The sequence below is a fragment of the Leptopilina heterotoma genome, unplaced genomic scaffold (genome assembly GCF_015476425.1).
Source record: "Leptopilina heterotoma isolate Lh14 unplaced genomic scaffold, ASM1547642v1 Lhet_166, whole genome shotgun sequence".
NCBI classification, from domain to species: Eukaryota; Metazoa; Arthropoda; class Insecta; order Hymenoptera; family Figitidae; genus Leptopilina; species Leptopilina heterotoma.
In genome coordinates this window covers 1372334-1400314 of record NW_025110882.1, presented here as the reverse complement: position 1 = coordinate 1400314, position 27981 = coordinate 1372334, and the positions used below count along the sequence as shown (strand labels likewise).

The window sequence follows — 27981 nt, the reverse complement described above, 5'->3', positions numbered from 1 at the left end:
AACTTCAATTATTTAAAACAAATATAATAAAAATTCTTTACAGGAATTAAATTATTCACCTAAATAATAAAATTCTTCACAGAATTTCAATTATTTATTTTTAATACAATTTTCAAATAAATTCTTCGAAAAGTGTAATTATTTTAAAAAATATTCAAAATTTATTTATGCTATAATGCTTTTTAATATTCAATTATTATGTAAAATTGTAACTAAAATTAATTTTTAAATCAATTTTTTTCGAAAATTCTACGAGGAATTCAATTATTTAAATTAATGCAAAAATAAATAATTTATTGAGAAAAAATGAATGTTTTTCACAATTTTATTACTTTTGAAAATAATTCAATTTCTGCAATAATTTGTAACTGCTTCTAATTATTCAATTTTTTCCATTACTTTAATAAAAATTCCTTTGATTTATTTAATTTATTTTGCGCAAAGTTGAATGAAATAGCATCTGCGGACATGCAGCGCCCTGCGCGGACACTTTCGAAAACACACATCAATACCTAACAATGACATTCTTAGTATAGGAGTTTCCAATTTTTTGACACTTGACAGGTGTATTTTTAATAATACTTTTCTCTCTAAATGCACTTAAATTATAATTGTTTTATTGTCAGTTTATTAAAAGACCAAACTTAGAAAATATGGGAAAATTTTTCAATTGGAAATTAGTTTTATTAATAACCACATTACAAGTTGGTAAGAATTTAACAATTTCTACATAATTTATTGACTTGTTTTTTTAAACTTGTTTATTTTATAAGTGTTCTACTTGTTTTTCCAGTTGCTGAACACAGGATAAAGGATTTAATTTACACATCAATTGATAATGTAGCAGCTTGTTTTCGTAGGCACAATGGTACCCACCAGTTTGGTTGTTCTTGTAAGTGTTGTATATTTGTTCATTTTTAACAAAATTCCCTTAATTTTGTGCTTAAATCAAGTGTGACTTTGTTTTAAATGTTTTAATTGTGTTATATTACTCGTTCTTATTAACATTATCGATTCTTGTTATCTATGAACTTTTGTTTTGATTACTCAGATTTGGAGGTTATGTTTCATTTCTATGACTTTAAATCCTAAATGTATTTGTATTTTAATGGATTAAATGCACCTGGTATAATTTTTAGCAAGTAGATCTGGAAGTATAGGGGCAATTCACTTTGTTGAAAACGAATTGGACTTGAAATGGCTGGAGAACAATGCTACTGCCGATCCTTACGTTGCTGTAGTGCCGTTTTCCATGTTTACGAAAGATACCTTATTTCGATTGAAAGAGACGAACAAGGTGAACGGTGTTCTTATGACTAATATGACCAAGAGTCGGCCTCCGTCTTATTCGCCCGAGGACACTTGCCCCAATCGATACTCCAGTGCAAGACCGTGCAATGACACTAAACCTTGGAATCCTCATGGTTCTGGTCTTTTAATGGAGGACTGGCCCTTCCCAATGTTTTTCATGGAAGTAAGTTTTAAAAGTATCATTACAGTTTTAAGCACAATTTTAAATAACAGTTTTAGAAATACTAAAAAAATACATTTTCAGGATGAAAAAGCACTGGAGGAAATTAGAGCGTGTTATGTAAAGCACAATGCTCACGATTTGGAAACTCAAAAGCAACGGTCGCTTTGTGCCTTGGAATTGAAATCCTTCATGTACGCTGCAGTTGACACGAGAACTTGCTTGAGACGAAACGCACTAGCCAATATACATTCCATACAGTTTTGTAAACCTCTAGGAGATAAAAGTATTCACTGGTCGTTGACACCAGTAGTCGAAGAAACAGATTCCATAATATTAGTTACAGCCAGATTAGATTCGAATTCAATGTTTGATGGACTGGTTCCGGGTGCACGCAGCACAATCACAGGATTGGTCACCTTCCTCGCTACTGCCTTTTATGTGAATTCGTTACAAATCAACGCAACCAGTGAGTAGAGAAAAAAAACAATTTCAAAAAATACTTTACCTTTTTGTAAAATGTTTTTATTTTCAGAAACGACCGTTATGTTTTCTCTTTTAAACGGAGAGGCTTACGACTACATTGGCTCGAGTAGAATGGTTTACGATTTAAAAGAGGGCAACTTTAAAGCATATACTGGAAAAAGTGTAAACTTGAGCCAAATTTCTACAGTCATTGAACTCGGACAATTGAGTTCTGGAAAACTATTTTTGCACACGAGTAATTCCGAGGACAGTGCGATTGCATTAAGTTTGAAAAATTCTTTAGAAGCTACAGTTTTGAAAGACAGTGTTCCTCCTGTGTCTGTGCAAACATTTCTAAAGGCAAATTCATCTCTGCCCACTATCGTCATAGCAGAATATGGTCAAGAATTCACAAACAATTACTATCATAGTATCTTGGACGACACGAAGAACTTCGATGATAAAAAGAGTCTTACTGGTAATTTAGCCAAAGTGGCGGTCGGTCTTGGTAATACACTTTACAAAAGTATTACTGGAAAGGAGGCGCCAAAGAATGAGAAAAATGTCCAAGATCTTATTTCCTACATGCTGTCCTGTTATTTGGACAATGCAAATTGTTCCCTCTTCACTGCAGCCACTTCGCCAGGATACGTGATTGCTAATCACACCATGCCATTATACATTAGTGTCAAGAGCTATAGTAACATGGCTACATACCTAACTTCCCAGCTGATGATTCTTCTCACAGGGGAAGAAATTCCCGAATTAAATTCTACTTCTTGCTATAAAAAACACTATGTTTGGATGAAGGGCGAAAAACACAATTCTACTGGAATTTGCATGAATTCTACCGTTTACTTTACATCAGCCGTCAGTCCTGCATTTATCATTGAAGGTTAAATTTAATATTTAATTTATATTATTTCCCAAGTGTTATACTTTTATTAAATTCTAAATTCTTACAGGATATGACATGACTTCTGGTGTCTACTCCACGTGGTCTGAATCAATTTGGGATTCTTTAAGTGTCAGAATGTTTTTAAAACCTTCGGCAGCAACCGAACGACTCAGCTTAATTTTAGGAAGCTCAATATCAATTCTCGCCTTCATTGTGGTTTGGTTTGTCAACTCTCGATCTAAAATCATCTTTAATTCAAGGTAATTTCATGAAGTGGATTAAGGGTAAAATCTTTCTTTATTCTAAATTAAATTCTACTGTAAAAATTTATTTTAATAGCACTGCGGACCTGTAGAATCACGCTGCAGACCACATAGCAATGAAGAGCCTGCATCATCAACAAGGAAACAGATTTCCAATAACTAGCTTATGAAGTGTGTGGTCGCCCTCGGAAGAAGTACACTTTAAATGAACTTAATGTTTCTGCATTATTGTGAAAAATGTGGAGAAAAACTATTTATTTTAAGTTAGAAAATTTTTAATTAGGACGGAATAGAAACTGGAATCTATGTTTAATAATCTTTTCTGTGAATGAATTAAACTTTCGTTCGTATTCTATAATTCACTTTTTATAGTATTAATATTTTTTGAGAGATTACTTTTTAAAGTTTAAAATTTTTTTTTGTAAACAAAATATTTTGTTTTTAAGAATGTCTGTCTTGTACGATTGTAGTGGTACTATGACCGCATCAAGAAAGTAAGAGAAATAGGATGAATTTTTACACTAGACTGAAACAATGTAAAAAATTAGATAGAGAACACGCAGGATGTTATTTATTACCATATTTTTAAAAGTAAATTAATAATTTGGAATTATTTAAACATAGATAAATTAAATTCACAAATTCTCTTTTTTAGAGAAGGAGAAAATACATGAAATTGTTTTTGTAATTTTAAAATAACTTGGGTTATTTTCATATCAATTGCTAAACAAAATTAACTATAAGTTTAAACATACAAATAGGTATTTCATTATAAAAAAAGCATTGAATTTTAAACTTTCTTACAATTTGTAATATTCATATTTTCGAATGATTAATTAACAAAATAAAAATTGTTTTAATACATTGACATTTAATTTGTTTTCTCTGTTTTGAATGAATGAATGAATGAAAAAAATCATTGAATGCAGTGTCATAATTTAAAAAAACATTTAATAGTCATAATAAAAAAATAACACTTTAACCCTGTAATGAAAATAGAAATAAATCAAAACTATAAAATTTTGCAGTTTAAAAGAATGAAATCAGAAATGATAAAAAATAAAATTATTATACAATAATTCGTACACATCATTTAAATTAGACTTTTTGAAGATTGTAATTTTTTTACACTTTACTGTTGAAAAAATATGTATATATTTTAAATAATAAAATAAAGTCAATACATACTTATATTTACATTTTAATGGAAAATAGTTGTAAATAATAAGTCATTGTCAAAGTAATAAATAAGAAATAAAAGAAAATTATTAAAAGTAATTTGCTTTAGTTTTCCTCATCGTCCATTTCTTCGATTTTTTCCTTGGGCAAAATCACTTCGGGATCTTCTGTCTTCGCGGTAGAAATATTTTTATCATCCAACCACTTTTTTAGAAAAGCAAGAAAACTTTCTTGGCAAGAAATTCCTTTAGTTTTAGGCGAAATACTGACATCCGTAAAAGTTTCCTCCTTCACCTGCACTGGCACTTCTTGTTTGGGCACAACATTATTATCCCTAGCAAAGATATTAGACACAACATTACTCTTTTTCTTTCTTTTCCTTCGTCGTCTAGGTGGTGGAAGTGGTATAGTTTTCCCCGGATTAAGCCGCATTTCCTCAAAAGCTTTTCGTCGAGCCTCGGTTCGTCTTTTATTTTGACTAGGTCTCTTTGTTTGGATTTCCTTCTCCGGGGTCTGCGGAGAATAATAAATTACCATAACCTATAAATAAAAAGTGGAAAATTAGACAATTTATAACATACCTGATTATCCGTTTCGTCCATGTCTGAAAGACGATTTATCGTTGGAAGAGTTTTTCATAAATAAAAAACATTGACAACTTTCTCGAGCTTGTGTTTGTGTAACAAGTTTCATGGATTTCTTGGACTGTTAACCAATTTAGTCCAAATAGAGCAGTCAGCAGAGAGCTGCAGAGAGCAGACGAAATTGTTTTTTTGTACGCGTGCGCACTTATTACCGCCTAATTTATTTTCAATATTTGTTGACGATCAATTGCATTAACAAAAAAAGTAAAACAAAATTTCTGTATCAAAATGTAACAGAAATTTTAGACAGTTAAATTAAATAATAGAAATAGACTGTATTTATTATATTATAGTTGTAAATAAAAGGAATAAATTATATCAATAATTTTTTTTCAAGTCAAAGAATTAGCATAATTCAAGAAAATGGATAACTTGGATTTAAAAATGAAAAAAATTCGAAAAAATTGCAAGCGTGATGGCATTTATTAATAAACTTAATTAACAGAGCGTAAATTTACACGAGAGAAGTATAGATATAGCTTATATGACTGAAAATTTCAATGAGCCTAGGAATGGATTAACAGTATTTATACACTGTCATCAGAACTGTTTTAAATCGCATTAATGTGCGTTTGCTAACAAATTCAACATTTCCATCAACATTAACATCAATTAAAATATGTAATATTTAGGGGAAAACTAAGCCATAATCACAGTTTGAGAAAATAAGGAAAAGAAAAACATTTTTTAAACACAATTTTTTAAATAGAATTTTTCAAAGGTAACTTTTAATAAAACAATGATAATAATTAACTCATAATCAGACAACAATATTTTCCTTGATCCATTCCTAACTCGTGCGAGTTTTTTTTTCGAATAAGTTGGTACACAAATGCGAGAATGAACCCAAACAACACTGATATTAAATTGAAGATTTCCTCTCTAATCCACCTCAATATTGTCTTAAGGCGAACATTTCGTTACAAATCTCCAATGTAATATTATAACGTGTCGTTTGTGTAATAATTTTTTCATTTTGATTTGTAAGTTATCAGAACATGCAAAATTACGATGTCGATTTTATATGGACGAAGAATAATTTTTTTTCGGTATAATATGTATTCTATTCGTAATTAATCGGTATACAAGTGAAGCCCACCGAATCGAGCGATCACAGACGTCAGGTGCCGTAGCACATACGTATACAGGGTTTCAGCCTTAAACTACCTCTTAAACGACTATTTTTTAACTTAAGTATTAATTGTTAAAGTACAATAGTTCAGTATCAGGTAAACCGTGATACACATTCGTATAACGATCCTTTAGTCTTATTTGCATTTCATTGTCAAAAATTCGTCTATCCGACTCGCAATCGTATGGAACTATCAAGTACTCTTCAAAATAACCCTTTTCAATCATCTCATTTAATTTTCCCATCAATTCGTTTCAATTCGTTTCAATTCATTTCAATTCATTTCAATTCGTTTTCTTCAGAACAGTAGAAATTTTCTAAACTTGAAGCAATTTTTAGATTCTAATAAAAACTCGGACATGTGATTAAACTGATCAAAAATTAAATTTTTTAATGATTGCTAAGGGCAGAAGAAATACCAAAAGAAATTCTTATTCTAGAAATGGCATGTGTGCGTTGTCTTTGTAGAATCAAATTTTGAATTGCATCACTTTCTTTAATAAAAGTTTCCAATTTCCAATTTACGGATTAAAAATAATCAATAATAATCGTTTAATTTCAGTACTCATTAACGTTCGGTATATTTTGTATGTACAGCAGTACCAACTCCCAAAAAACGGTAATGCGCAAATACGACACTTAGAGTTTAAAAATATAATCATTATGTATTTTACTTTTGAGTAATATTATATTATCATTATCATTATCAACTTCTTCATCTGCAATTTTTTTTCTTTTTATCATTATTATTATTATTATTATCTTGGAGGGACAGCATCTTACTACGTCACAACGATGCAGACGTGAACAAAGACTACGCGTGAAAGTTACCACACTCTTTTTAAAATGGCACAAAACAAAGAATTCATGTATTAAAATTTTTTTTGTGTCCCATGATTGAAATTTTAATCGCTTAAATGTAGTTTAAATTTTAAATCCGAATATTCGTACGAGACAATTTTTCTTTCTTTGAAGATTTAAAATTTTTATTTATCGTATACATTGTTTTCGTAATGTTATGGAGGTAAACAGAATTATTTCACTAGGAAAAGAAATTTTCTCAAAAAAGTAAACACAATATTGAATTTATCAAAAACTGGAAGCAATCAGATTTTAAAAACAGAATCTTTGACTTTTATTTTCTGTAGCATCAAATTGTTGTGAAAAAAGAAAAATAAATATTGAAAGAAGAGAAAATACTTGAAAAAGACGTAAATTGAGACTAACGAAGTTTGTGAATGGCATGCAGAAACGTGTGTATGTACAAGTAGTTGTTTTATCTTTCTTTATAATTACACGCGCATTCTTGATCCTAGTTGTTTGTGGCGACAGTATAAAATGAAAACATCTTGGTTTTAACGTTCTGTAAGATTACAAACAACATTTATATAATAACTAGCGAGTTTCGCCTTATCTCTCTATCTATTTGAAAAATAATTTCTTTCTTAATTACGTATTCGTGAAATTGTATGGTGTTTCGGTTATAAACAGAATTCATTCGGACATCATAGATCGCCTATTCACATTTTTTTTATCAAATTTTTTTTACTCATTGATTTGAAAACATGAATAGGCGTCAAAAATGCAATTTTGCATTTTAATATAAATCCCTCAATGACTATTGCACAGAATATTTCGATTGGCATTCGGCTCAACAATTACGTTCGTAATCGCCAACATCAATCCTAAAAGCACTTTTCCATTGAATTGGCATTCTATCTTTGTTCATTCCATAATATAATTTATCTAAATTCCTTTAAAATTATGACTATTAGGAATTACTTCTCTAGCAAGTCTGAAGAATTACTGGGATTAGATTTATTACAAATAGTATCTAATTTTTAAGAATTAAATAGTCAAAAAATGTGGGGCTATTTTTGATGAAAAATGTAAATGAGTAACATTTTCAATTAGCACAAATCAAATTTATAATATTTATAACTTAAATAAAGTGGAAATAAATATTTTATATTTCTTTTGTTACGTAAAATTTGAAATGATTTACACGGTAAAAATATTATTCCAAGCTTAACGTCCTACGGCATTGCAGGAAGAAGGAAAATTTGTTTGTTAAATGGAAAACAATCTGCAACAGTAGTGCTTCAGTCAATATGCAGATAGGATTTGTTTTTAAAAATAACGACAGCCTCAAACTGCGCCTTTTCTACTCTTTCGTGCGTACAGTTTGCACTTGTATTTCTTTAAAAATGACTTAAAAACCTTTATCGCACGCTTAATTAATGCTTAATTAACGGCACTATATCAGGCTTCTAAAGTATTAGATAATCTTCAAGATTCCCTTTAAAGGGCGTAGAGATCGATAAACGACAGCAGAAGAGCGTGATAACTTCTACCCAAGTATCCCTGATTATCGCAAGAATAATTACGTATTTGACAGTTAAAGCGAAATCTAACCTCGAATACCTTAATACTGTAGTGAGCAACTGGGTTTGAAGGTACCGAAGAGAGGTCGATGTTTCGGCGATCGACAGAGGTCAGTGAAGGTCTTCCTCGTCGCTGTCGTTGCCGTCTTTGCTTCTGTTTGCACCTCCCTCTCCGTCACTAGAAATCGAATCGCTACCTGAGTCCTCAGACTGCCAACCTACTTGTTGTGGATATTGCTGTTGCTGCTGCTGCTGCTGCTGGTTTGCGTGCTTGGAGACTTTGTTTCGTTTTCCGGCACGAGACAGTGCTTCCGCGCCTGCGCCATCCAACATTGGTTGTAGAATTCTTCGACGAGCATTTATGAACCAATTGTTCACTTGGAGCAAAGTGAGATTCGTTTCACTGGCAATTTGTCGCTTCTCGTCCTCCGTGGGGTACGGGTGCTGAAAATGACAAAATTACTTTTAGTTTCCACCAATATTCTTCTCTAGCTGCACTGAAAATATCCAAACTCACGACTAAATGTTGAAAGAGCCAGGCACGCATGATGTTGGTCGCTTGTTTCGGCAAGACTCCTCGCTTCTGTCTTCCCTTTCTGGCACTACTGTGACTTACACTATGTGACGAAGTAGTAGTTCCGCAACCGTCATCATCTTCATCGCTAGGCACTGGAGATGGAGAGCCTGCAACAGTAATATCTACGAACCCAAAAAAGAATGTTAGCACTCATTTTTCAAAATCAGTTTCAAAAAGCTACAAATTTTTTCTTTTCGAAAAAAGTCTCTACTATCTTTCTAGCAATAAAAATGCATAAGGCGAAATAATAAATCATCTAACCAAAACTCTTTGCATCACTAATGACACCAACATCGACGTATTCAAATTCGTTTTCGCGCTCTTGCTTTGGAAGTAATCCCCAGTAGCCAACTTCTTCTAAGTACATTCTCTCCGACATATTCACTTCATCAGTTTCCTCTACAAGTGAAAGTACAAAAAACCCTCCTTATAAATATATTTCATCTTTCTTACCCCTGACTAAGCGATTTCTTTATTATTAAAACAAAAACAAGATGAGAACCAATTTTTTCAAAAAAAAAAAAAAAAAAAAAGAAAAAAAAATACCCGTTATATTTTTTGATGGAAATAGTGTGCATCAACCTAGGTGGAATTTGTGAAATTGGAGTAAATGGAAATGAAAGAATGCACTGACCTTGTCCGAGGTACATATCATTAACTGATACACAAGAATGAGATCCAATTTGCGAAAGCGGAGTACTTCCATGAATCGCGGATGGTGAAAGTGCCAGGGGGTCGTCCTGGTCTTGACTGCTGGCCCTGTCCAGACGCTGAACGGCAGAGGATGGTCGAACAGAGGAAGACAGCTCGGACGCACCGTCTCCAGGAATAACCACTTGACCCGCACTGCCATTCTCCGACAGCGGATCGTCTCTTCTCACTCTGAGTCCGTTAGTTCCCGACTCATCAATGCCTGTGGCAGACAGCACCTGGCAAATATATGTTGCAACTAGCTATCAGAGAGCAGGGATGGGGTTCTATCGTACTGTCAAGGACGTACAGCAAACCAAGTACTCTTTTCTAATTTCTTTCAAAAAACAACTTTCAAGATTTTACAAGATTTTTGCATTTCAGTAAAGAAGCCATTTTAGCTTTCGTTCAAAGCATGATAATTTAACAAAGTTAAAAGCGAAATTAGATGGCTCAGTACGTCCTTTTCACTATAAGGATGTCTACTTAGGTTCGGGAACAGGGTGAAAAGCCCTGCGGATTAGAAAGCACCTAACCTGTAACGGACTGCTGCCGTTGCTGCCGCTGGACGGACCCATGTCGTGGCCATGGTGACTGTAATCGCTGCGAAGGAGATTTTCGCTCTGCATCTTGCCCTTTAAACACGTAATGTATCGATTGCAAAAATCTTTGCACAATTCCTGAACCTTTTCTAACTCCAATAAATGAATTCTCAACACCTGTATGGCCTTGATCATCTGAAACGTAATTAACACGTAATTAAAGACAATTGAACGTCTCCACTCTTTTCCAACTTCTCACTTGTTTATCGACCAACTTTGTTTCACTTTGTTGACTTTGTTTCCAGGGATATACAAATTACAAGTGTCAACGGTGTCAACAAGTATTTTGACATTTGTTAACATTTATAGGTTAGTTTACAAAGATTCAATTTTTTTAAATCAAAAATTAAATTAATAACCAAAATGAAATTTTATAATTTCAAACTAGAATAAAAATACACGTTTTTGTGTAAATACGTACCAAGCCGTCAATCTCGGGGTCATTTATCAGAAAAGGCTTTCGGTCTCTTTCTTGATGCTGGACGAAAGCTTGTATATCCATGTTGAAACTTTCGGAGGTCGAGTTGTCGGAACTTTGCGTTGCTTGCTCGCATCTTTCGAAGAGTAGTGCGAGCAGAGGGAAGAGTGGATGCTTGTAAACGGCACGTTTGTCGGCCTCGAACTGAGCCTGGTCCTGGTGAGCCGTGTAGTCGGCTACTCCGCTGGCAGGGTCCTGATCGTAACCAGGAGTCACCATCGCTAACGCCACGGCGGTACTGCCCTCTTGCATCCTATCATTCCTCTTTTAGAAAATTCATTTGTTTATCAGGTCCTCCGGGGCCTGCTGTTTCCTCAATTCAAACACCTCCTCCCCTTTCCCACTCCAAAACTAAACAGATAGAAAATTTTTATCGGTAAATACAAATTAAAAAAATATTAAAATTTTACTCATAGAACATCAAGTGAACATTAAGTGTGTCGAGAGGGACTAAAGAGTATATATCGAAATAATAAATCGCTTGAGACTAACTGAATTTAATCAGTCACAATTTCAAAGAATAAAAAGCAATTGAATCTTCCAAAGGAGACCAATTTCATTTATGTGTGTACACATTATCAAATTTCAAACTCTAAAATAGTTGGAAAAATAATTTCCTGTAATTACTATTATAGACTTAAAAATATTTAAAGATCAATATCTTTTACATTGGTAGCTTAATGGAATAAATTATTTACATTTATTACAGTCGTATTTGAAATATAATGAAATAGAATTTAATGGGAGAAAAAGAGGATTAATTTGCTGATATGAGGAGAATCTGGAGATTTTATAAATTGAAAAGGAGTTTAATTTCCATTGAGCCTTAATCGAGAAGGAGGAGGCGAAGTAGATTCATGATAGGTGATCCAGATTCAGTGTGAATGTGCCCGTATTCTTCTTGCCTGGAATCGCCGCACCACGAAGCACTGAACAAGCGCTACTGCATTTAAATGTCATCATTAGAAGTCTTCACTACCAACACTACAGCGAGCTACCACCTTCTCCATAACACCAACTCAACTACACAGACATTTCGAGCATCCCTTTGAATTTCCAAACCCCGCAGGTCGCACTACTCCAACATGAATAAATAAAACCGCTGCGCTGCGGCAATGAGTGAAGAGCTGCATTTTAAAAATACTCAATATATAAATAAAAGTAAGCAAGTAATTCTGGAGGAAATGAGAAAAAGGAAATTCCCATTCGAAACTTGATGAAATTACATTATTACATACATATATTATAATCCTTGTGATTTTCAATAAAAACTTGTTTCGTTTTCAGCGAATATTACAATTTGAATACCTATTAATTTTGTCACTGCAACTGATGCCACGAAAGTTTCAAAATCGAATTACAATTACACGGGAAAAGATTTGAGAGGATGTAGATGAATTCGCCAATCAATATTGTCGCATTGTCATTATAAACTAAGTGAATTAAAATGACACTAATTGCAGTCCGGGGTGTATAATGATTCAATAATAGCCATAATAAAATTTTAAAACACTGCAAAATATATTCAAGTGAACAATCACTCGTTTCCAAAATGAAGCATTATTTTTCTCAAATGTTATACTGAATTGCAAATTAAAATCACGAAATACTTTGATATACTATCAAAGCATTTAGCGATGAAACTGATCTTTATCGTTTCGGACAGAAAATTGGCATTTATTCGAGAAAAAAGAGAGTATCTGACGCAGATTTCACTGGATAATCGGGTTATTTATACCAGGGCCGTGAGAACTTTAACCGATCACATGAGAGGGCGATTATCATCTCTTTCCAACCCATAATTTATTGACGATCATAGTCAGTGTCTGAACTCACAAGGCTCGTTCATCTTTCCGATGATCCGGTTTCGATTGACGGATGAAAAATCTCGTTAAATTAACAATTTTCTTCGCCAACAAAATGTATAGTTTCGATTAACAACTTTGACACATAAGTAATCGCAAGTGTCAAAACTTGTGAATAAAGAAAATCACGCGAGAGAAAGGATTCGAGTAAAATGATAGAAGTAAGGGGCTGAAGGTTGGAAACTGTCGGAGGAGGGGACGAAAATGCTCGAGTATTGAGGGTGCTGAAGAAAAGACGGAAGGGGTGAAGAGGCACCATTACTCGCAAGTGGCGCTTTCCTCTCGATGAAACCGATATTTATCGTACCACCAAGCGGGACTTTCATTTAAAATATTATCGCTGACGATGTTTTACCCATTGTTTTTTTCCATCGCCGTTTCAAACTTTCACAAATGCTTTTTAACTTTTTTAAATAAAAGTAAAAATAAAAATAAAAATAGAAATGCAGTAAAAAATTGAGAAAGTTCACTTCACTAATTGGAATATTCGTAACGGTTGTAAAAGTATAAACAACAGTTTGCTAAAGCTGATAACCTAGTTGATGCGGGGGGGGTGAAATTTTAAAAGTTCAGAACAGATTAAAAGCTTCCGTTTTAGTTCCTCGAGCGTGTAATGCTGTAATTAGTTTTCAGAATAAGCAAGCTCAATCTTCCGCTATATTTCTTATTATTATCCTTTTTATTCTCCGCTCGTTCCTCTCTTTCTCTCTCAACTTGGTCTCGCAGCACAATATTGCTTTTGGATTCTTCAGCGCTCCGCATTTTGACACAGCTGTTACCCGAAAGAAGAACGATCTACAACACGTAGCCAAGTTGCCCGATGAAGGAGCATTTTTATTTTAAAACTATATTAAATTAACAGTTGTACCGAGTTTTTTTTTTAAAAAACCTTTCTTTCAATTCATTTCATTGTGCATTGAAAATTACTTTTTTAGTTTTTTTAAATAAATCCATTCCTATTCGAGAACCTGTTACAAACTATAATAGCAATTATCATTTTTCCGATAATGTGACTTGAATAAAATTAATTGCACAAAAGAGATAACAATTCAAGGATGTTAATAGGAATAACAGCCAGTGAAGAACGAAAGTGAAACATTTTTCTCTCAATTTCGCATATAGTAAAATATATTTCTATATAGAAAGCGAGTTGTACAAACGTAATTGGCAATTAAAGACAAGATGAACTGATTGGGTCTTGTTTAATCAATTTCCTCTTTGCTAACGAAGCTCAACAGGGTTTTACTTTCACAAATAAGACAAATATTACAATAATTCATTTTTAAATACGCAGGTGTACGTGAATGCTTAGAGAGGCATTCATTTAATTCTTCTCTGCAATCCATTGTATAAAAATTTCTTCTTCTAACACTTATTGGATTTAAACATTTTTCTTCAATCATGTGAAAAAAGATTCTATTTACGATAAGTTGATTATCGTGATTTGTTAGAGTAGATTTTTAATAAAGAGTTGATCAATTAAAATTTGTGAGCTTCATTAACAAACCAGAAAATATTAAATCATCAGCATGTAGAACCTCCACGTGTTTTAGTGTTAGTTGATACTGATCGAGTACATTCGCTCATTGCATCTCATTAATTTCGCCTGACATAACACACGCACCTTGAAAATTTATCGAGAAAATTGCCAAAAAATGCTCATTGTCACTTTAGAATAATTCGAGTTAGGTATAAAGAAGCAGGAAACAATCACTTTCGATTGAAGAAAACGGAGCGAAAACTAACAAGTTACTACCGCCGCTACTATATTGCTACTACATAGTACGCTTCTGTCGGTGCGCAGTGCCGTATCTAGAATTACTTTTTTATTTTCAATAAAGTTTATATAGCACTGCAGTTAAAGTAAAGTACTCTTATTTTAATATTATTTAAATGGAAGTTAACATTAAAAGAAAGCGTTCAACATATCCTAAAAATTAACGATTACAAAATCAATTTCTCTATTTTTTTGCGTCTTGAATCTAATTTTTACCCCTCAATAATATTATTTTAATAAAGTTTAATTAGAAATACATAAAATTTAATAATCTAAACAAATCGGTGTATTTTTAATAAATAAATCACGACTTTCGAATGAACGAACCTTAACAAAATCTACAATATTTTGAATCTATACGCCATTCATATACCTAGCACGTGTTCTACTAATTTTTTAAATATTTTTTCACAAAGAGAAGGAACTCATTGATAATCACAACATAATATAATTACCAAAAAAATGATAAATTAAGTTGCATTGTGATGACCATTGGTTTGAAATTAGTTTTTCAAACAAAAAACGTTAAATACACGAGAAATTGTAAATTATTAAATGAATTATTAAAACAAATACACGTGTTGGAAGAGACTGGTACACTCTTTTAATCCAACTCCATGCCCAGTGCGAAAAAGCTCGATTTGTAGTAAGCAAAGAAAAATAAAACAAGAACCGGAAATCAACCGGTTCCAAAATTTGTACACTCCTCCAAAAGGGTTTACCGGCTAAAAAGTAAAGAGAAGAAACCCTCTCAATTAACAGAATGCAACTTGCTCTAGAAGAAAAAAACATGCATAATTCGGTGAAGCCTCTCACAGGACCCTTGACAATATCGATCGCATCAATCTCCTGCAATTCTGTCAACCCACACCATGGGCGTTCACTAGAGTCAGTGCGCACAAAATTAATTTTTTGTATAAAGTGGCGCAAGAAGAAACATAACCTCAATATATAAGCTTGAAACAATAATTTTTCAGGTGCTTTCACGAAAACACCTGTTAGTAAAAAAGATGAAAATTCATTGTCAATATCTTCTCTTACCTGATCACAGACAAGTTCTTTGAATCCTTTCCTCGATAATAAAGCACGCCTTCACTTGTTTTATTTTCTCTATTTTTGTATATAAGCACCTGAAAACTGAACGCCACTATTTCTCATCCACGTGTTCAGCTGATTACCGACTAATAACGAGCGTCCTTAGGCGCGTCAAAACATTTCACTCAATTATATTTACCACAAGTGTTTTAAATTAAAAATCAGACATTTTTCAACGCACCCCAATCCATCTGTACCCTTCCACTGTCTCGTCTTTTGTGACGTCACGAATTCAATACTTTTCATTTCTCCGGCACGCTTATCAGTCGGTAACAGAGGTGTCAGCACTTGAAAAAATTATCGAGGCGCCAATTTTTGAACTATTCAAAAAAATATTTTTTAAATTTCCAAACTCACTCGAATCGTGACATAATAACTTTGCACGGAGAGAAGGTTGAACGTAAAATCACGGTGTGATCAGAGTCTTAGGCGATGAATGGAAACTCATCATAATTTTCTACAAGATGTAGCGCTCTCTGACGGTTACTGTCACTGCCACTTGCGATTCGTGAATGGAAAAACTCGGTGAAATCACTCAGATTTACCGTGAACTTTCCCCCTCTTTTAACCTTCTGAATTAGACACTGTCTTTTACGGTTCAAATTTCTCTCCGTGTGTATGACACAAATCAAACATGGTCACGCATCTTGGTATTAGGATTTCATTTTTTAATATTTATTAATCAAAATTGAATGATTAAATATTAAAAAGATAAAAAAAAATTAATAAACATTTTTTGATAATCAAAAATTATAATTATTATTAATTTTAAAATAAATGTTGATTAAAATTTCTAGTATTTGGAAATGGATATTTTTATCGCGATGCCATAGCGATGAATAACATTGAAGTGAAAACATTATCTTATCAACGAGTTACATTATCAGTGAAGACCATTTAGATTAGAAAACCGATTATTCTTTACACCTGAAACCTTCAGAGTAACGCGCGCACACGATTCCGAAGTAGAAAATGGATTTTCGTCCGGTTATTTTATTTTTATTTTTAATTCTTCACTCCTCTTTGTGTTTAGAAGAGGAGGAAAAAGCAAAAAACAAAACAAGTGTTGCGAAAGATGGGGAAAAACAAGTGCTTAATAATTCAACAATTTCTCTCATAAATATTTGTGATAAGTGTACATGTAATGGTTTGTAACAAAATAATCAATGTTTAATAATAATTTCGCATTCATTTTTGTTATTAATTTTCATTTTTCGTCAACATTTTATTTAAAAGAAATCTATTCATCCTGTAAATAACAAATGTTATACTTAATTTTTCAAATTATGGGAATATTGATATTGAATTAGGTATAATTTTATTCATTTTAGAAACAAGTGTCACTTGTTCCACATGGGATATGAAGACGACATTCAAAAGTTACAAGTGGCCAAATAAAACATTGGAAATTGTATCTTTAGAAAACACATCTTTGGATGATATAACGCAATTTCCCCCCCTCTCGATAAGAAAATTAGTCATAACTGGGAGTAAAATTAAAAAAATTGATTATGACTCGTTTATAAACTTGAACAATTTTGCCGAATTAGACTTGAGTCATAATGAGATAAATTCTACCATTTTATTACCAGATGCCTTCGAGGTAACAAAAATACTATCATCTATATTGTAATTCATTGTCAACCATTTTTTCGAATATCTAATTTTTTATTTCAATTTTAAAGGGTAACTTTTCGGAAGTGAGTTACGAACCTATGAAATATTTGAGAACTTTGAACTTGAGTTTCAATTTATTTCATACATTGGACCAAGAGATTTTTAAACATACAAGAGATTTGAAAGTTTTGAGCCTAAAGGGAAATCCGTTAATCGTGATTGACTCACCAACACTCACGGCATTGTCGACTCTTCCATTTCTTGAGGAACTTGATCTGAGTTACTGTCAATTAAGTAAACTACCTGAATATATTTTCCACACATCACACAAGTGAGTTTTACACAATTTTTCTGATTGTCAAATTGAGACAACAGTTTTGGTTCAAGTCTCAATTTATTGAACTTCTTTTTTCTAATATAAAATTTTTTTTTTTTTTTTGTAGATTTTTGAGAAGAATCGACCTCAGTGGAAATAAATTCACAACGCCTCCTTTGGCACTCGAATATGCAAGATACGCTAAACTGTTGACCATGGACAATAATCCGATTCAATTTATTGGACGAAGCAACGCTTTTCCTGAACTGCAAGAACTTGAGGAGCTAAATTTACGAAATATGTCACTATTAACCAAAATTGGAGACGGAGCTTTTACGAATCTGAAAAATTTACAAATTTTAAGAATCCAAAATTGTTCGCATCTTAAAACATTAGACGAGTATGCTCTAGTTTCAAACGTAAGTTTCTTCAATTTACAAAACAGTATAAATTGTAGAAATATTTCTAAACAAACGTAATTATGGGAATTGAATAAGATTTTATTTGCAGAACTCGAAAGTCACTACCCCACTAAAGAAACTACTGATATCAGATAACGCCCTTCAATATTTGCCAGAGCATTTCGTCGCAAGATGGGACAGACTCGAAGAATTGGATTTGATGAACAACCAATGGAGCTGCGATTGCGATAATCAATATCTGGTAAGTTCTTTCACGATCACACGCGCGACCATATTGGCACAGTCAGTAATAAAAATATATGTTTCGCTAAAAAATAAAATAGAGGAACTCCTTATAAATAATAACTTGAGCCGATAGTAGTAGTTCAGTAAAAAGTAAACCTCAAATTGAATTTACAGATTGCCAATATTATTCCCGGACTGGGTCACAAACTAATGGGGGAAAATGTAAACAAATTGAAGTGTGTCTTACCTGCGGAGCATTATGGCAAAAGACTAAATTCTCTTGAGCATCGAAAGTTGCGGTGCCTCGATTTGTACAGCGCTCGACCGGAGAAGGATGCAGCGATTTTGGTCGGAATTTTAATTGGCCTGCTTCTAGTGATACCTGTTGGATTGACCTCTTTCTTCTTATGGAAAAGAGGATATTTCTTCTGTGGCTCTCAAAATCCAGGAAGCTTTTCAAGGGCCTTTTACAAACGAACGCCACATGATGACATTTAGGACGCATTTCTTTATACCGGGAAAGTAAATAAATCCAAAGAAAAAATTAGGAATTGATAGTTTTTCTGAGGAATAGGAAAAAGAAAAGAAATATCACGATCTGTAAAGGTAATCTAAATTTTTAGTGCGACCCTCGCAACTTTGCGCATGTCCTACTTGACCTGCTTCTACTATACTTACGAGCACTAAAACGACATCTTCTTTCGTAAAAATTACAATCGTTTTTAACTATATAGTCCGATAGTTTTTCCAAGGTTATCAAATTAAGACAAAAAACCTATCAAAACGTTGCTTCGCAACATTTTGCTAAGTTTTTTGTCTCTATTTGATATCCTTAGAAAAATTGTGCATTCAATATTCATAAAACTTGAAAGAAATTCGAAACCAACTTGCAAATTGTGATACCTCTTATAAATATTCTTATTTTTTAGAATAGCAAATCTTGTTCACTTTGAAGATTCACATATTAAATAGAGCGTAATATAATAGAAATATTCTTGAAAATCACGCTTATATGATAATGATCAAAACGTGTCGCAATTATGCATCTTCAATTTCACTGTTATTTAATATAGGTACCTAGAATATAATTTATCGACGCGGTGACAAAAAACACTGTATACTAACATATGAAATTATAATTATACATAATTTATATATAATAATAAGTTTTTAGTTAATTGTATAATATTTCATACTTAGTAATTCGAATTAGTAAACATTTTTACTAATTCAAATTTTGAGAATTCGAAAAAATGTTATTTATAATATTTTTTGATTTCAATAATATTGTTTTTCTACTTATTATATTTGATAAAATAAAATAATGTAAAAAATAACTATTTGTTTTATTGACCGGAACATTTTCGCAAAAACAATTCTATATATCACATAAAATTATTTATAGAAATAAAATAAATATATTTTATTAAAGTATTTCAATTTTGGGAGGAAATTCGACAAAATAAAATTACGATATGAAAAATACACAGAAATCAATATGTTTAAATCTTTGTTATACAGTCAACTAAAAATTATTTTTGAATTAAACATAATAATTTTGATTCAAGATTCAACACACGTTTTATTCAATGCAAATTTCGTTTAATTTAATCATGAAATATTGTTTAATTGAAACATATTTCTTTGGTTGGTTACTTATTTTTGAATTCAAAAATATTTTTTCTCAGTGTAAAAAAACTTATCTGCGTTAAAATTAAATTAGTTATTGATTTTTGTTATTAACTCTACTAAATTTGATATATTTTTTTTATTAAAGTATTTTCTTTATCAAAATTTTGTTAACTTCTTCCCAAATTGTAATTAATTCTTTTATAAAATTAAATATTTATTTTCCTCCCGTGTAAATGATTGTCTTTGACATAAATCCCAAATGTTTCTGATTAAATATTATTTGAACTGCATATTCGTTACTTTTCACATAATAATGACTCGGATTATCTCATGTATATAACATGCATTTCTTGCACTAACAAGTCTCCAGGGATGAAAGAAGCTTTAGCCAGTAACGGATTTATTGTTCTCAGACTCAACGATTCCCCAACCTAATTTACTTCCAGCATCTTTTTTAAAAGTAGCAAAAAGTATTTTCGCCTAAAATGAAAAGAATATTATTTACTATTCAAATTTAAAATTGAGAAATTGTTTCTAGTAAATTTTATCCGAATTAAAAATCTCGACATGTTGTATATCAAAACATATGTCGCATCTTAAATATTTCATAGAGACACTAAATTGGATTTGAAGATGTTTGAAATGATTTCGTTTGGCTTTTGGTTGTAGCAATAGCACAACCTATATAGGTGAGTGGACACGCGTCACTAATACAATTACATACCCGTCGTTAATTTACTCAATAATCGCTGAAGCAAACCCCTCTAAATGATGGCACGTGCCACCCTTGCCTAAGCTCTCCATGTTGTCAAAATTCTTATTTCAAAAAAGTAAACGGAAGTCAACAATGATCATTCGAGGAAAACGAAGTTTTATTTTCCTCTTGCCACGAAAAGAATTTTTTATTTTATTCAACAATCTAATTCGTTTAGAAGAAAAATTCTTCTGCCATATAAATAAAACATGTCTGTTAGAAGGAATAATCAAACCTTTCATTGCTTTCAGCCCTCGCTTTCAAACATTGCTCTTGGATATACAATAAGTGACTGTAGTAAAGTTGATTTCGTTCGGAAAATTGACTCACTGAGAGCTTTCGAAGAAGGTTTCTGTAATTGACTTTCTTATATTATGTGAAGTATACCTAAATTTTATTAATAATAAACACTATATATGCTAGAAAATAAATAAATTACAATAAAGAAGATTATTGAAACAATTTTGAAGTATAATAATTTTGCAGTGTAAGAATATGAAAATTGAAAATACGTTTGTTTACATTTGAGGAATTAAACCTTGCCTGCATCATAGAACTTAAATTGCAAACCTTCTGTCAATATTCCCCTTGTCTCCCGTCTCCCGTCTCGCGGCCGATGAAGGATGATCAGGATGAAGGAGTAGGCGATATCGAATGTGTAATTTGAAAACACAATAATACGTCCGCATCCGTCGCGACGCGAGTCGTCGTCAGTCGTCGTCAGTCGTCGTTTTCCGAATACCGCCATAACATATACCTCTATATTAGCAGACGGTCGTTCTCGTGTGAAAATTTGAGTAAGGAACCTATGATAGTGGAAATCTCAACGAGAATCATGAATTCTCCGGTAACCAAGGGAATAGATCCGCCCCCGCCAAGTTGGAACCAACCCCAACAACGTCGAGCGTCGCGACTCCAGCCAATACGACGCCCCAAAGCAACCCTCGAAAAACCCACCCACCCTCGCGGCCAGGGGTGTGAGAGCACCACGCTCAATCGCAGGTTGACGCACTGATAGGGGCTAAACGGTTCTACCAGTGTCAAGTCGGGGGTTGCGGATGACAACACGTGACAAACGTATCAAAAATCCCATCGAAGAAACGGAAATTGCTGGAATGTTTCGACTACTTCATTGTTCTGATTACAGTGCGCTTTTTTGGAAATTATCCCATTTTTAACAAAATCCAATGATAAATAGATTTACGAAGGTGTGAAACTAGTGACATGTCTTAGAAAGTTCGAGTCAATAAAGTGTACGGTAAATTTAAATTAGAGACAGAATCAAGAGAGCGACTTTTATCGTGCGGTGTGTTTGTGAAATGATTAGTTACTTAACTTATTCTCCAACTGTATAACTTCATGCGGAACAAGAAAATTTGCTAAATGATTCAAAGTGAACGGTTTCTAATCTCCACATTCGACAAATGCATCAGGAAACAATGTTGAGATTCATTTGTCACAAGATTCGCAAAAGGAAACAGCTTCAATGATCCAACCGCTCTGGAAAGTCGAGGTAAAGGATCAAATCGATCAAATAGCAAAAGGACGAAGAATAATGCAGTCGACCTGTCAACAGCAACAACAACAGGCACAGCAACAAAATGGCACATCGGCCAGCCGAACGTCCTTCCTGATCGAGGACATTCTCAGCAGGAACAACGTGCCCCCTCACTCCCAACACCTCCAACTCCATCACCACCAGCATCATCATCATCTAACGCCTTCCCATACTCACCAGCATCAGCAATACCAACAGTTTGCGAGTCTTCTGCCCGGATATCCTGCCGCCCCGCCGGCTGCTGCCTTCTTCCTCGGACCACTTTTCGGTAGCACCGGAATGGGCGTCGGGGTCGTTCCTGGTGTCAGCGAACTCGCCGCATTAAAGCACTGTCGCAGAAGAAAAGCCAGAACAGTAAATTCATTCTCTTATGTAGTACAAACAAAATTCCAATAGTTCCAATAGTACCGCTATAATTTCTACCGCTAAAAGTGATTTTTCCAATTTCCGAAAAGTACAATTCGATGATTTTTGTTTGATTTTTTTTAATGGATGATTCTTGTTAATTTGACAGGTATTTAGTGACCAACAATTGGCTGGCTTAGAAGCGAGATTCGAAGCGCAAAGGTACCTAAGCACTCCGGAGAGAGTAGAACTCGCGGCAGCTCTACATCTCTCCGAAACCCAGGTGAAAACTTGGTTTCAGAACAGACGAATGAAACATAAAAAACAGCTGCGAAAGCTCAACACTAACAACAACGGCAATCAAGTTTCTGGTCAGCAGCAGTGTGGAGGTCAATCAATTTCTGCAGCCGGTACATGTCACCTCTTTTTAATTTAATTTCGCAAGAAGTGCTTCAATTAAAAAGCACTCTCCTATCGAAAACATTAAGCGTTTCACATATATACTGTTATTCTCTTTTTTCACGCGTCATTTCTTTTATTTCAATTTCAAGAAATTTTACAATAGTTTCTTCAGTTAAAAAAGAAAAAATCGCTATTGCAATTATTTCTTTTTATTCCTTTGATTTCGTTTCTTGAAATTATTTGAAGAAAGAATGAAAAAAATGAGGTATAACAATACTTTACGAATTTGAAGCGTAATTGAAACCTTTTGGTTTTGAGCGTCGGCTGATCTAAACTCACTTTGTGTAGCAAATAGTATTCACTTAGCAGTTAACGCTAATCAAAGTTGGAATTAATTTATCTGACCATGTCGCAGCTCAAGCTAATGTTACTAACCATGAAAGCCATAGGTAAATTTACGGAACGAGTGGTTTTGCTTCATACGCTAATACTCACCACAATAGAGTCTGATTGGCATACGAGTATGTAAACTCATTATTCTAAATTGTTAATACTTTACTTTGGATTTCATTTATTCGCGCACGCTGAAGATAAATTTCAAATTTTAATAATAATTCGTAAACATCAGCAGAAGGGAAAAATTTATTTTTCCACAAATTTAGAATTATGTACTTTTTTTTCTTTAGAGATTTTAGAGATTTTCGCTCTCAGTCCTGTAGGTATATCTTACAACACCTTTCGGAAAATTTTGTTTTTTCTTTTGTTAAAGTAACCACGCTGTTTCGTCAGACGACATCGTTAGCCACTTTACCTCTTTTAGTCTGTTGTCTTTACCTCGAAATTATCAAAGAAATTATAATCCATCACTTTAGCTCCTGCAGAAAAATTGATAAACTAAATTTTTTATTTTATTCTTTTCGTGAAAATAAACAATTTTTTACTCGTTAATTCAGGGTGGCCACTTTTTTCGTAAAAAAAATTCACTGTCATAGTCATAAATTATTTTTTCCGGTCATAAAGAATAACTCTGAAAATAAATTATTCCATGAAAGATATTGAAAGAATTCCCTGATTTTTAGAAAAAAACTTTGACTTTTTCCCATACCCTTTTAGTTTCTGAAAATAAATAATTTTATAGAAATTTTAACTAAAATATTTCTAAAATCCATTGTTTACAAGACAATTTCATGAAATTTTTAATAACTTGAAAGTTTTTCAATTAAATATTAATATATTTAAAAATATAACTAATTTGAAAAAAATGTGAATAAAAATATATATTTCAAAAAACTTACTTATTCAGAATTTTTAATTAAAATCTTTTACAATTCAACTTTTCTAAAACTTCAATTCGAAACTTTTTAAAATCCAATCTATATTAATATATCAGTAAAATTAATTTAACATATTCTAAAATATAGAAATAGTTGTTTATGAATAATTGTAAAAAGACGAATTGAAATTAATGAAAAATACGGTTTTTTAAAAATTTATTTTCTAAGAAAAGAAATTTTATTTATTTTTATTTTTCATTTAAAAATTAATTTTTATAAATTTCGTATTACTTTTGATCTAATTATTTCAAATTTTCACGAAATTCAAATTTGTTTTGTTATAATATTATTGCAAAAAAAGATTTTTAAATTAATTTTTTTTCACTGTTTTATGTGAAATTTATTCTCCTTCAAATTTTTTCGACTTAATTTTTCAATTTAATTAAAATGATATATTTTGTTTAATTATTGTTAGATATAGAAAGAATTTAAAATTAAATTTAATATTTTTTTAAGTCTGTTACGTTTGACAACAAAATTCATAATTTTCTTACAAATTCTAGAAATTTAATATTTTTATAGTACTTTTGATAAAATTCCCAGACAAAATAAAACGATTTTATAGAAAATCATTCAATCTTTCTTAATGAAATATAATTAATAAGTCTTAAAATAAATATTTCTATTTTTTCTCACAAAATTATCAGTGTTTTTAAAACAAAATTTCCAAAATCCCGGTGCGAAAAAATTCCCTGTCATATGCCCCGGTTTTTCGGTCCAGCGGCCACCCTGTTAAATACAACAATTTATATATAGTTAAATAAAATAATGTAATTACAGTTTTCTTCAAAGTTGCAAATTGATATTAAATTAATGTCAAAAATTTAGATCAATTTTTGATTCTATCCACATTTCTAGTATCAGTTCGTCGCAATTTAATAATATTGAGTTAACGGTGATTGAAAAAACGATGTATAATTATATAATTAAATATTCTTTGAATTACGGTTCAAATTGATATTTTTTTCTTTGATATCTATACTGATTAAAATATTCTCAAGAACAATAATATTGTTAAAAAAGTTGAAGAGAAGAAAAGAATTTACGATTTTTACTGATTTCAAGTTTTTCATTGTTTTTAAAAACAGATTTGAAAAAGGGTCGTCGTATAAATTGTTTTCTAACACCTTCTTTGTCATTTTTGTCGCCTCTGGAAAATGGACTTCTTTTCCTTATGTATTTAAGGTTCGCTTTTCTTTCTACTTTCTTCATTCTGTTTGTAGTTTTTTTTCTACTTTGTCCAGACCGGAAATCTTATGTGTTTTTTGTTTATCATAATTTGTTGTTGTTGTTGTTATTTTTATTAACAAATCTTTTCAGTTCGTCGTCTAAGAGGTTTTGTTTTTCTTTGTCTTGTTTGATAATTTCCCTTCTCTTTGTTCCTTTTGTCTTTTCTTCATTATTTTCATTTGATTGTTTTAAAAATCTCATCTCGCAGTGAAACGTCGCAAAGCTGCAGATCTTCTCTAATTTCGCAGTACTCAATATTGTCAATTTTGGATATTAATTTTTAATATTTCTTCCACTTTTCTTCTGCGCATATCAAATTGAGACAAAAAGCGAATCAAAACGGCAACATTTTGATTCATTTTTTGTCTCAATTTGATATCCTCCTCAAAGCCAGGTATTTTCCTCCCTGGCAGAATTGCAGGCAGAATAATTTTGCAAATATTTCCGTGAAACTTGATGATAGTTTAAAATAATAATTGTTTGTAAGAGTAAGATTGTAGTGGTTTGTAGAGAGAGGATAAAAATTAGGATAAAAATGTTGTGACGTACATTTTTCTTGAACTACTAACTACTGCACCTAATCCTTAAACCATCGCTTCCAGATCCTCTTGATTGCAGAGCGGGTAATCGAAGTTTTTGTAATACTTGGAACCGCATCGCATCCGCCTAACACCAGCCACTTGTCGTAGCCAAGATGGCTTCTTACCTCGTGGGGATGGGGTGTAACGAAGTTATCTCCTCGGGAAGCGAGGGCTGCCAAGGCGACTGCCTTGCCTTGACTTGAGAGTTGTAGGAGGCAGACTTATACATAGCAAAGACTTCGCGGGGTCTTCTCAATTCGGTCTTGGAGAAAATTAATCAATTATCGGCTAAGTGCTCGACCAGGGTCTGCCTCCAGGCATGCATTCTCTTAACTTATTAAAATGCTACAGCTCTTTTTATTCCACAACTTTTTCCCATTTTCTTCTTCTTTTTCTTTTTCTTTAAATGTCAATTCTAGCTTGCATACAAATTAAAGAGATTACGCTCTACTATTATTCTCTTTCCACTTTTGCCTGATGACTATTATATATACAAACTTTTACTTTGACTGCGACATTTATAATCACAGTTTTTCCAAGGATGTCAAATTGAGAGTTGAGACAAAAGAAAGTATCAAAATTGTTCATCGGTACTGTGAGACTTGATTTCCATACTGAGGGTCAGTAGTAAAAGTAATGTTCAGACAGACAGTAGAAAAGGTCGTGTTTGATCAAACGACACGACGCTAACTTTTTTAATCCTAAGAAAATGTTGAATATTTCTCATTTATAAAATGAAAAAATGTTTGTTTACCAGAGAGGCCAGTTGACTTTTCCCTGTCGGGAGGTCGGGAATCTCGAGCGAGCAGCGATGCAATTGTTGACTCCGATGAAGATGAAATCGATGTTCTGGGGGACGAGACACCCTCTCCAATTCAGGACACCACGTTGCGTTTGCCGAGACATGGTTCGCCACCAACGAGTTTTCAATCCATCCATCCACATCCGGTGACCCTCTCTCATCAGCAGCATCATCACAATCGCTGATTGTGGCGGGACACACTTTCTTTACCTGAAATCCGATGCCTAGTCAATTTCTTCGACGGTCGCAACTCGCAGCAGTGCCACACATCGCAGAGAAAAGTAAATGATTCTTAACAAACTATTTGTGGAGAGTGAATAGACTTATTATTAGCAACATTAATGTTCAAGCAGTCAAAAATCGTGACGCACAAAAACAAAATAAAAACATTGTTGTAATTAACAAGGTTGGACACTTTTTCTTGATATCCTCAGATATCAAGTTATAATAAAATTAATAATAATACCAATAAATAATAATAAAAACATTTTAAGTATACTGACATGTAAAATATAGTTAAATAACATTATCTTAATTATACACTAATTGTTTACCGCATCTTTTTTCTATCCACAGACTTTTTCTCTCTATCTATATATAAAATTGAGACAAAAGGCGAATCAAAATTTGATTGATTCGTTTTTTGTCTGAATTGAAGCATATGACGCTCCGCGACTAAAACGTAGTCATAGTTTTTGCTTTCACAGTTTTCTTCAAAGTATCAAATTGATGACAAAAATTTGGATCAATTTTTTTATTCGCATTTTTATAGTATTTCGTTGCACTTTTATACTTTTTAAGTTAACAGTGTTATTAAAGGATTGATTTCGATTTTCTGAATTAGAAACCGTTTTTCTAATCGCATAATGAGTATTTACTTAGGTTGGATTAAAAAAATGCTATTTTCGCTCTAAACTTTAAAACTGTCAATTGCCCAAAAATAATTAATTCTTCATAAAGTTAATACATCTTCAAATTTGTTTAAATATTAAACTTCATTCCTTAAATCCAATGGTTTAGAATTAAAATTATTTAGTTTTCTAAACAAAAATTATGAAATAATGATACGCGCGCGGAACGCGGTATTCTATTTCTTATTATTTTGTAAATTAAAAAATTTTATATTTCCAATAATCATCAATTTTTGAATGATTACAGATTCAAAATTTAAAGAATACACTTATTAAGTACATAATATTAAATATTCTTATGCTTATTATTATTTAAAAAGTTTAATAACATT

At 32.4% G+C, this 27981-nt stretch overlaps 5 protein-coding genes across 8 annotated transcripts; 3 read left to right on the top strand and 2 right to left on the bottom strand.

The window, feature by feature from the left end:
* Positions 1-491: 491 nt before the first annotated feature.
* On the top strand, positions 492-3965 carry LOC122499193 (nicastrin). The gene is made up of 7 exons (XM_043607372.1): positions 492-708; positions 794-892; positions 1140-1474; positions 1556-1940; positions 2007-2831; positions 2902-3094; positions 3174-3965. Exons 1-7 carry the CDS (start codon positions 654-656, stop codon positions 3187-3189), a joined length of 1908 nt encoding a protein of 635 aa, XP_043463307.1. The 5' UTR covers positions 492-653; the 3' UTR covers positions 3190-3965.
* A 113-nt stretch (positions 3966-4078) lies between these two features.
* LOC122499192 lies at positions 4079-5041 on the bottom strand. The gene is made up of 2 exons (XM_043607371.1): positions 4858-5041; positions 4079-4789 (listed from the first exon to the last, which is right to left on the bottom strand). Exons 1-2 carry the CDS (start codon positions 4876-4878, stop codon positions 4382-4384), a joined length of 429 nt encoding a protein of 142 aa, XP_043463306.1. The 5' UTR covers positions 4879-5041; the 3' UTR covers positions 4079-4381.
* A 283-nt stretch (positions 5042-5324) lies between these two features.
* LOC122499154 (homeobox protein Meis1-like) lies at positions 5325-15759 on the bottom strand. Of its 3 annotated transcripts, none has more exons than XM_043607297.1 (7): positions 15467-15759; positions 10727-11134; positions 10240-10440; positions 9648-9942; positions 9275-9412; positions 8954-9135; positions 5325-8880 (listed from the first exon to the last, which is right to left on the bottom strand). In XM_043607297.1, exons 2-7 carry the CDS (start codon positions 11033-11035, stop codon positions 8548-8550), a joined length of 1458 nt encoding a protein of 485 aa, XP_043463232.1. In that variant the 5' UTR covers positions 11036-11134; positions 15467-15759; the 3' UTR covers positions 5325-8547. The 3 variants fall into 3 exon arrangements, with proteins under 3 accessions (XP_043463232.1, XP_043463233.1, XP_043463235.1); XM_043607298.1 differs by lacking the exon at positions 15467-15759 and adding an exon at positions 14273-14385; XM_043607300.1 differs by lacking the exon at positions 9275-9412 and having other exon boundaries at positions 15467-15755.
* A 158-nt stretch (positions 15760-15917) lies between these two features.
* On the top strand, positions 15918-19019 carry LOC122499153 (leucine-rich repeat neuronal protein 1-like). The gene is made up of 7 exons (XM_043607296.1): positions 15918-16170; positions 16318-16667; positions 16852-17123; positions 17206-17468; positions 17581-17872; positions 17964-18116; positions 18275-19019. Exons 2-7 carry the CDS (start codon positions 16493-16495, stop codon positions 18596-18598), a joined length of 1479 nt encoding a protein of 492 aa, XP_043463231.1. The 5' UTR covers positions 15918-16170; positions 16318-16492; the 3' UTR covers positions 18599-19019.
* A 2485-nt stretch (positions 19020-21504) lies between these two features.
* LOC122499210 (brain-specific homeobox protein homolog) lies at positions 21505-27231 on the top strand. 2 transcript variants are annotated; one of them, XM_043607395.1, is made up of 4 exons: positions 21505-21999; positions 22063-22398; positions 22559-22799; positions 26694-27231. In XM_043607395.1, the coding sequence occupies exons 1-4, from the start codon at positions 21973-21975 to the stop codon at positions 26921-26923; spliced, it is 834 nt and encodes a 277-aa protein (XP_043463330.1). In that variant the 5' UTR covers positions 21505-21972; the 3' UTR covers positions 26924-27231. The 2 variants fall into 2 exon arrangements, with proteins under 2 accessions (XP_043463330.1, XP_043463329.1); XM_043607394.1 differs by having other exon boundaries at positions 21505-22398.
* Positions 27232-27981: the final 750 nt, after the last annotated feature.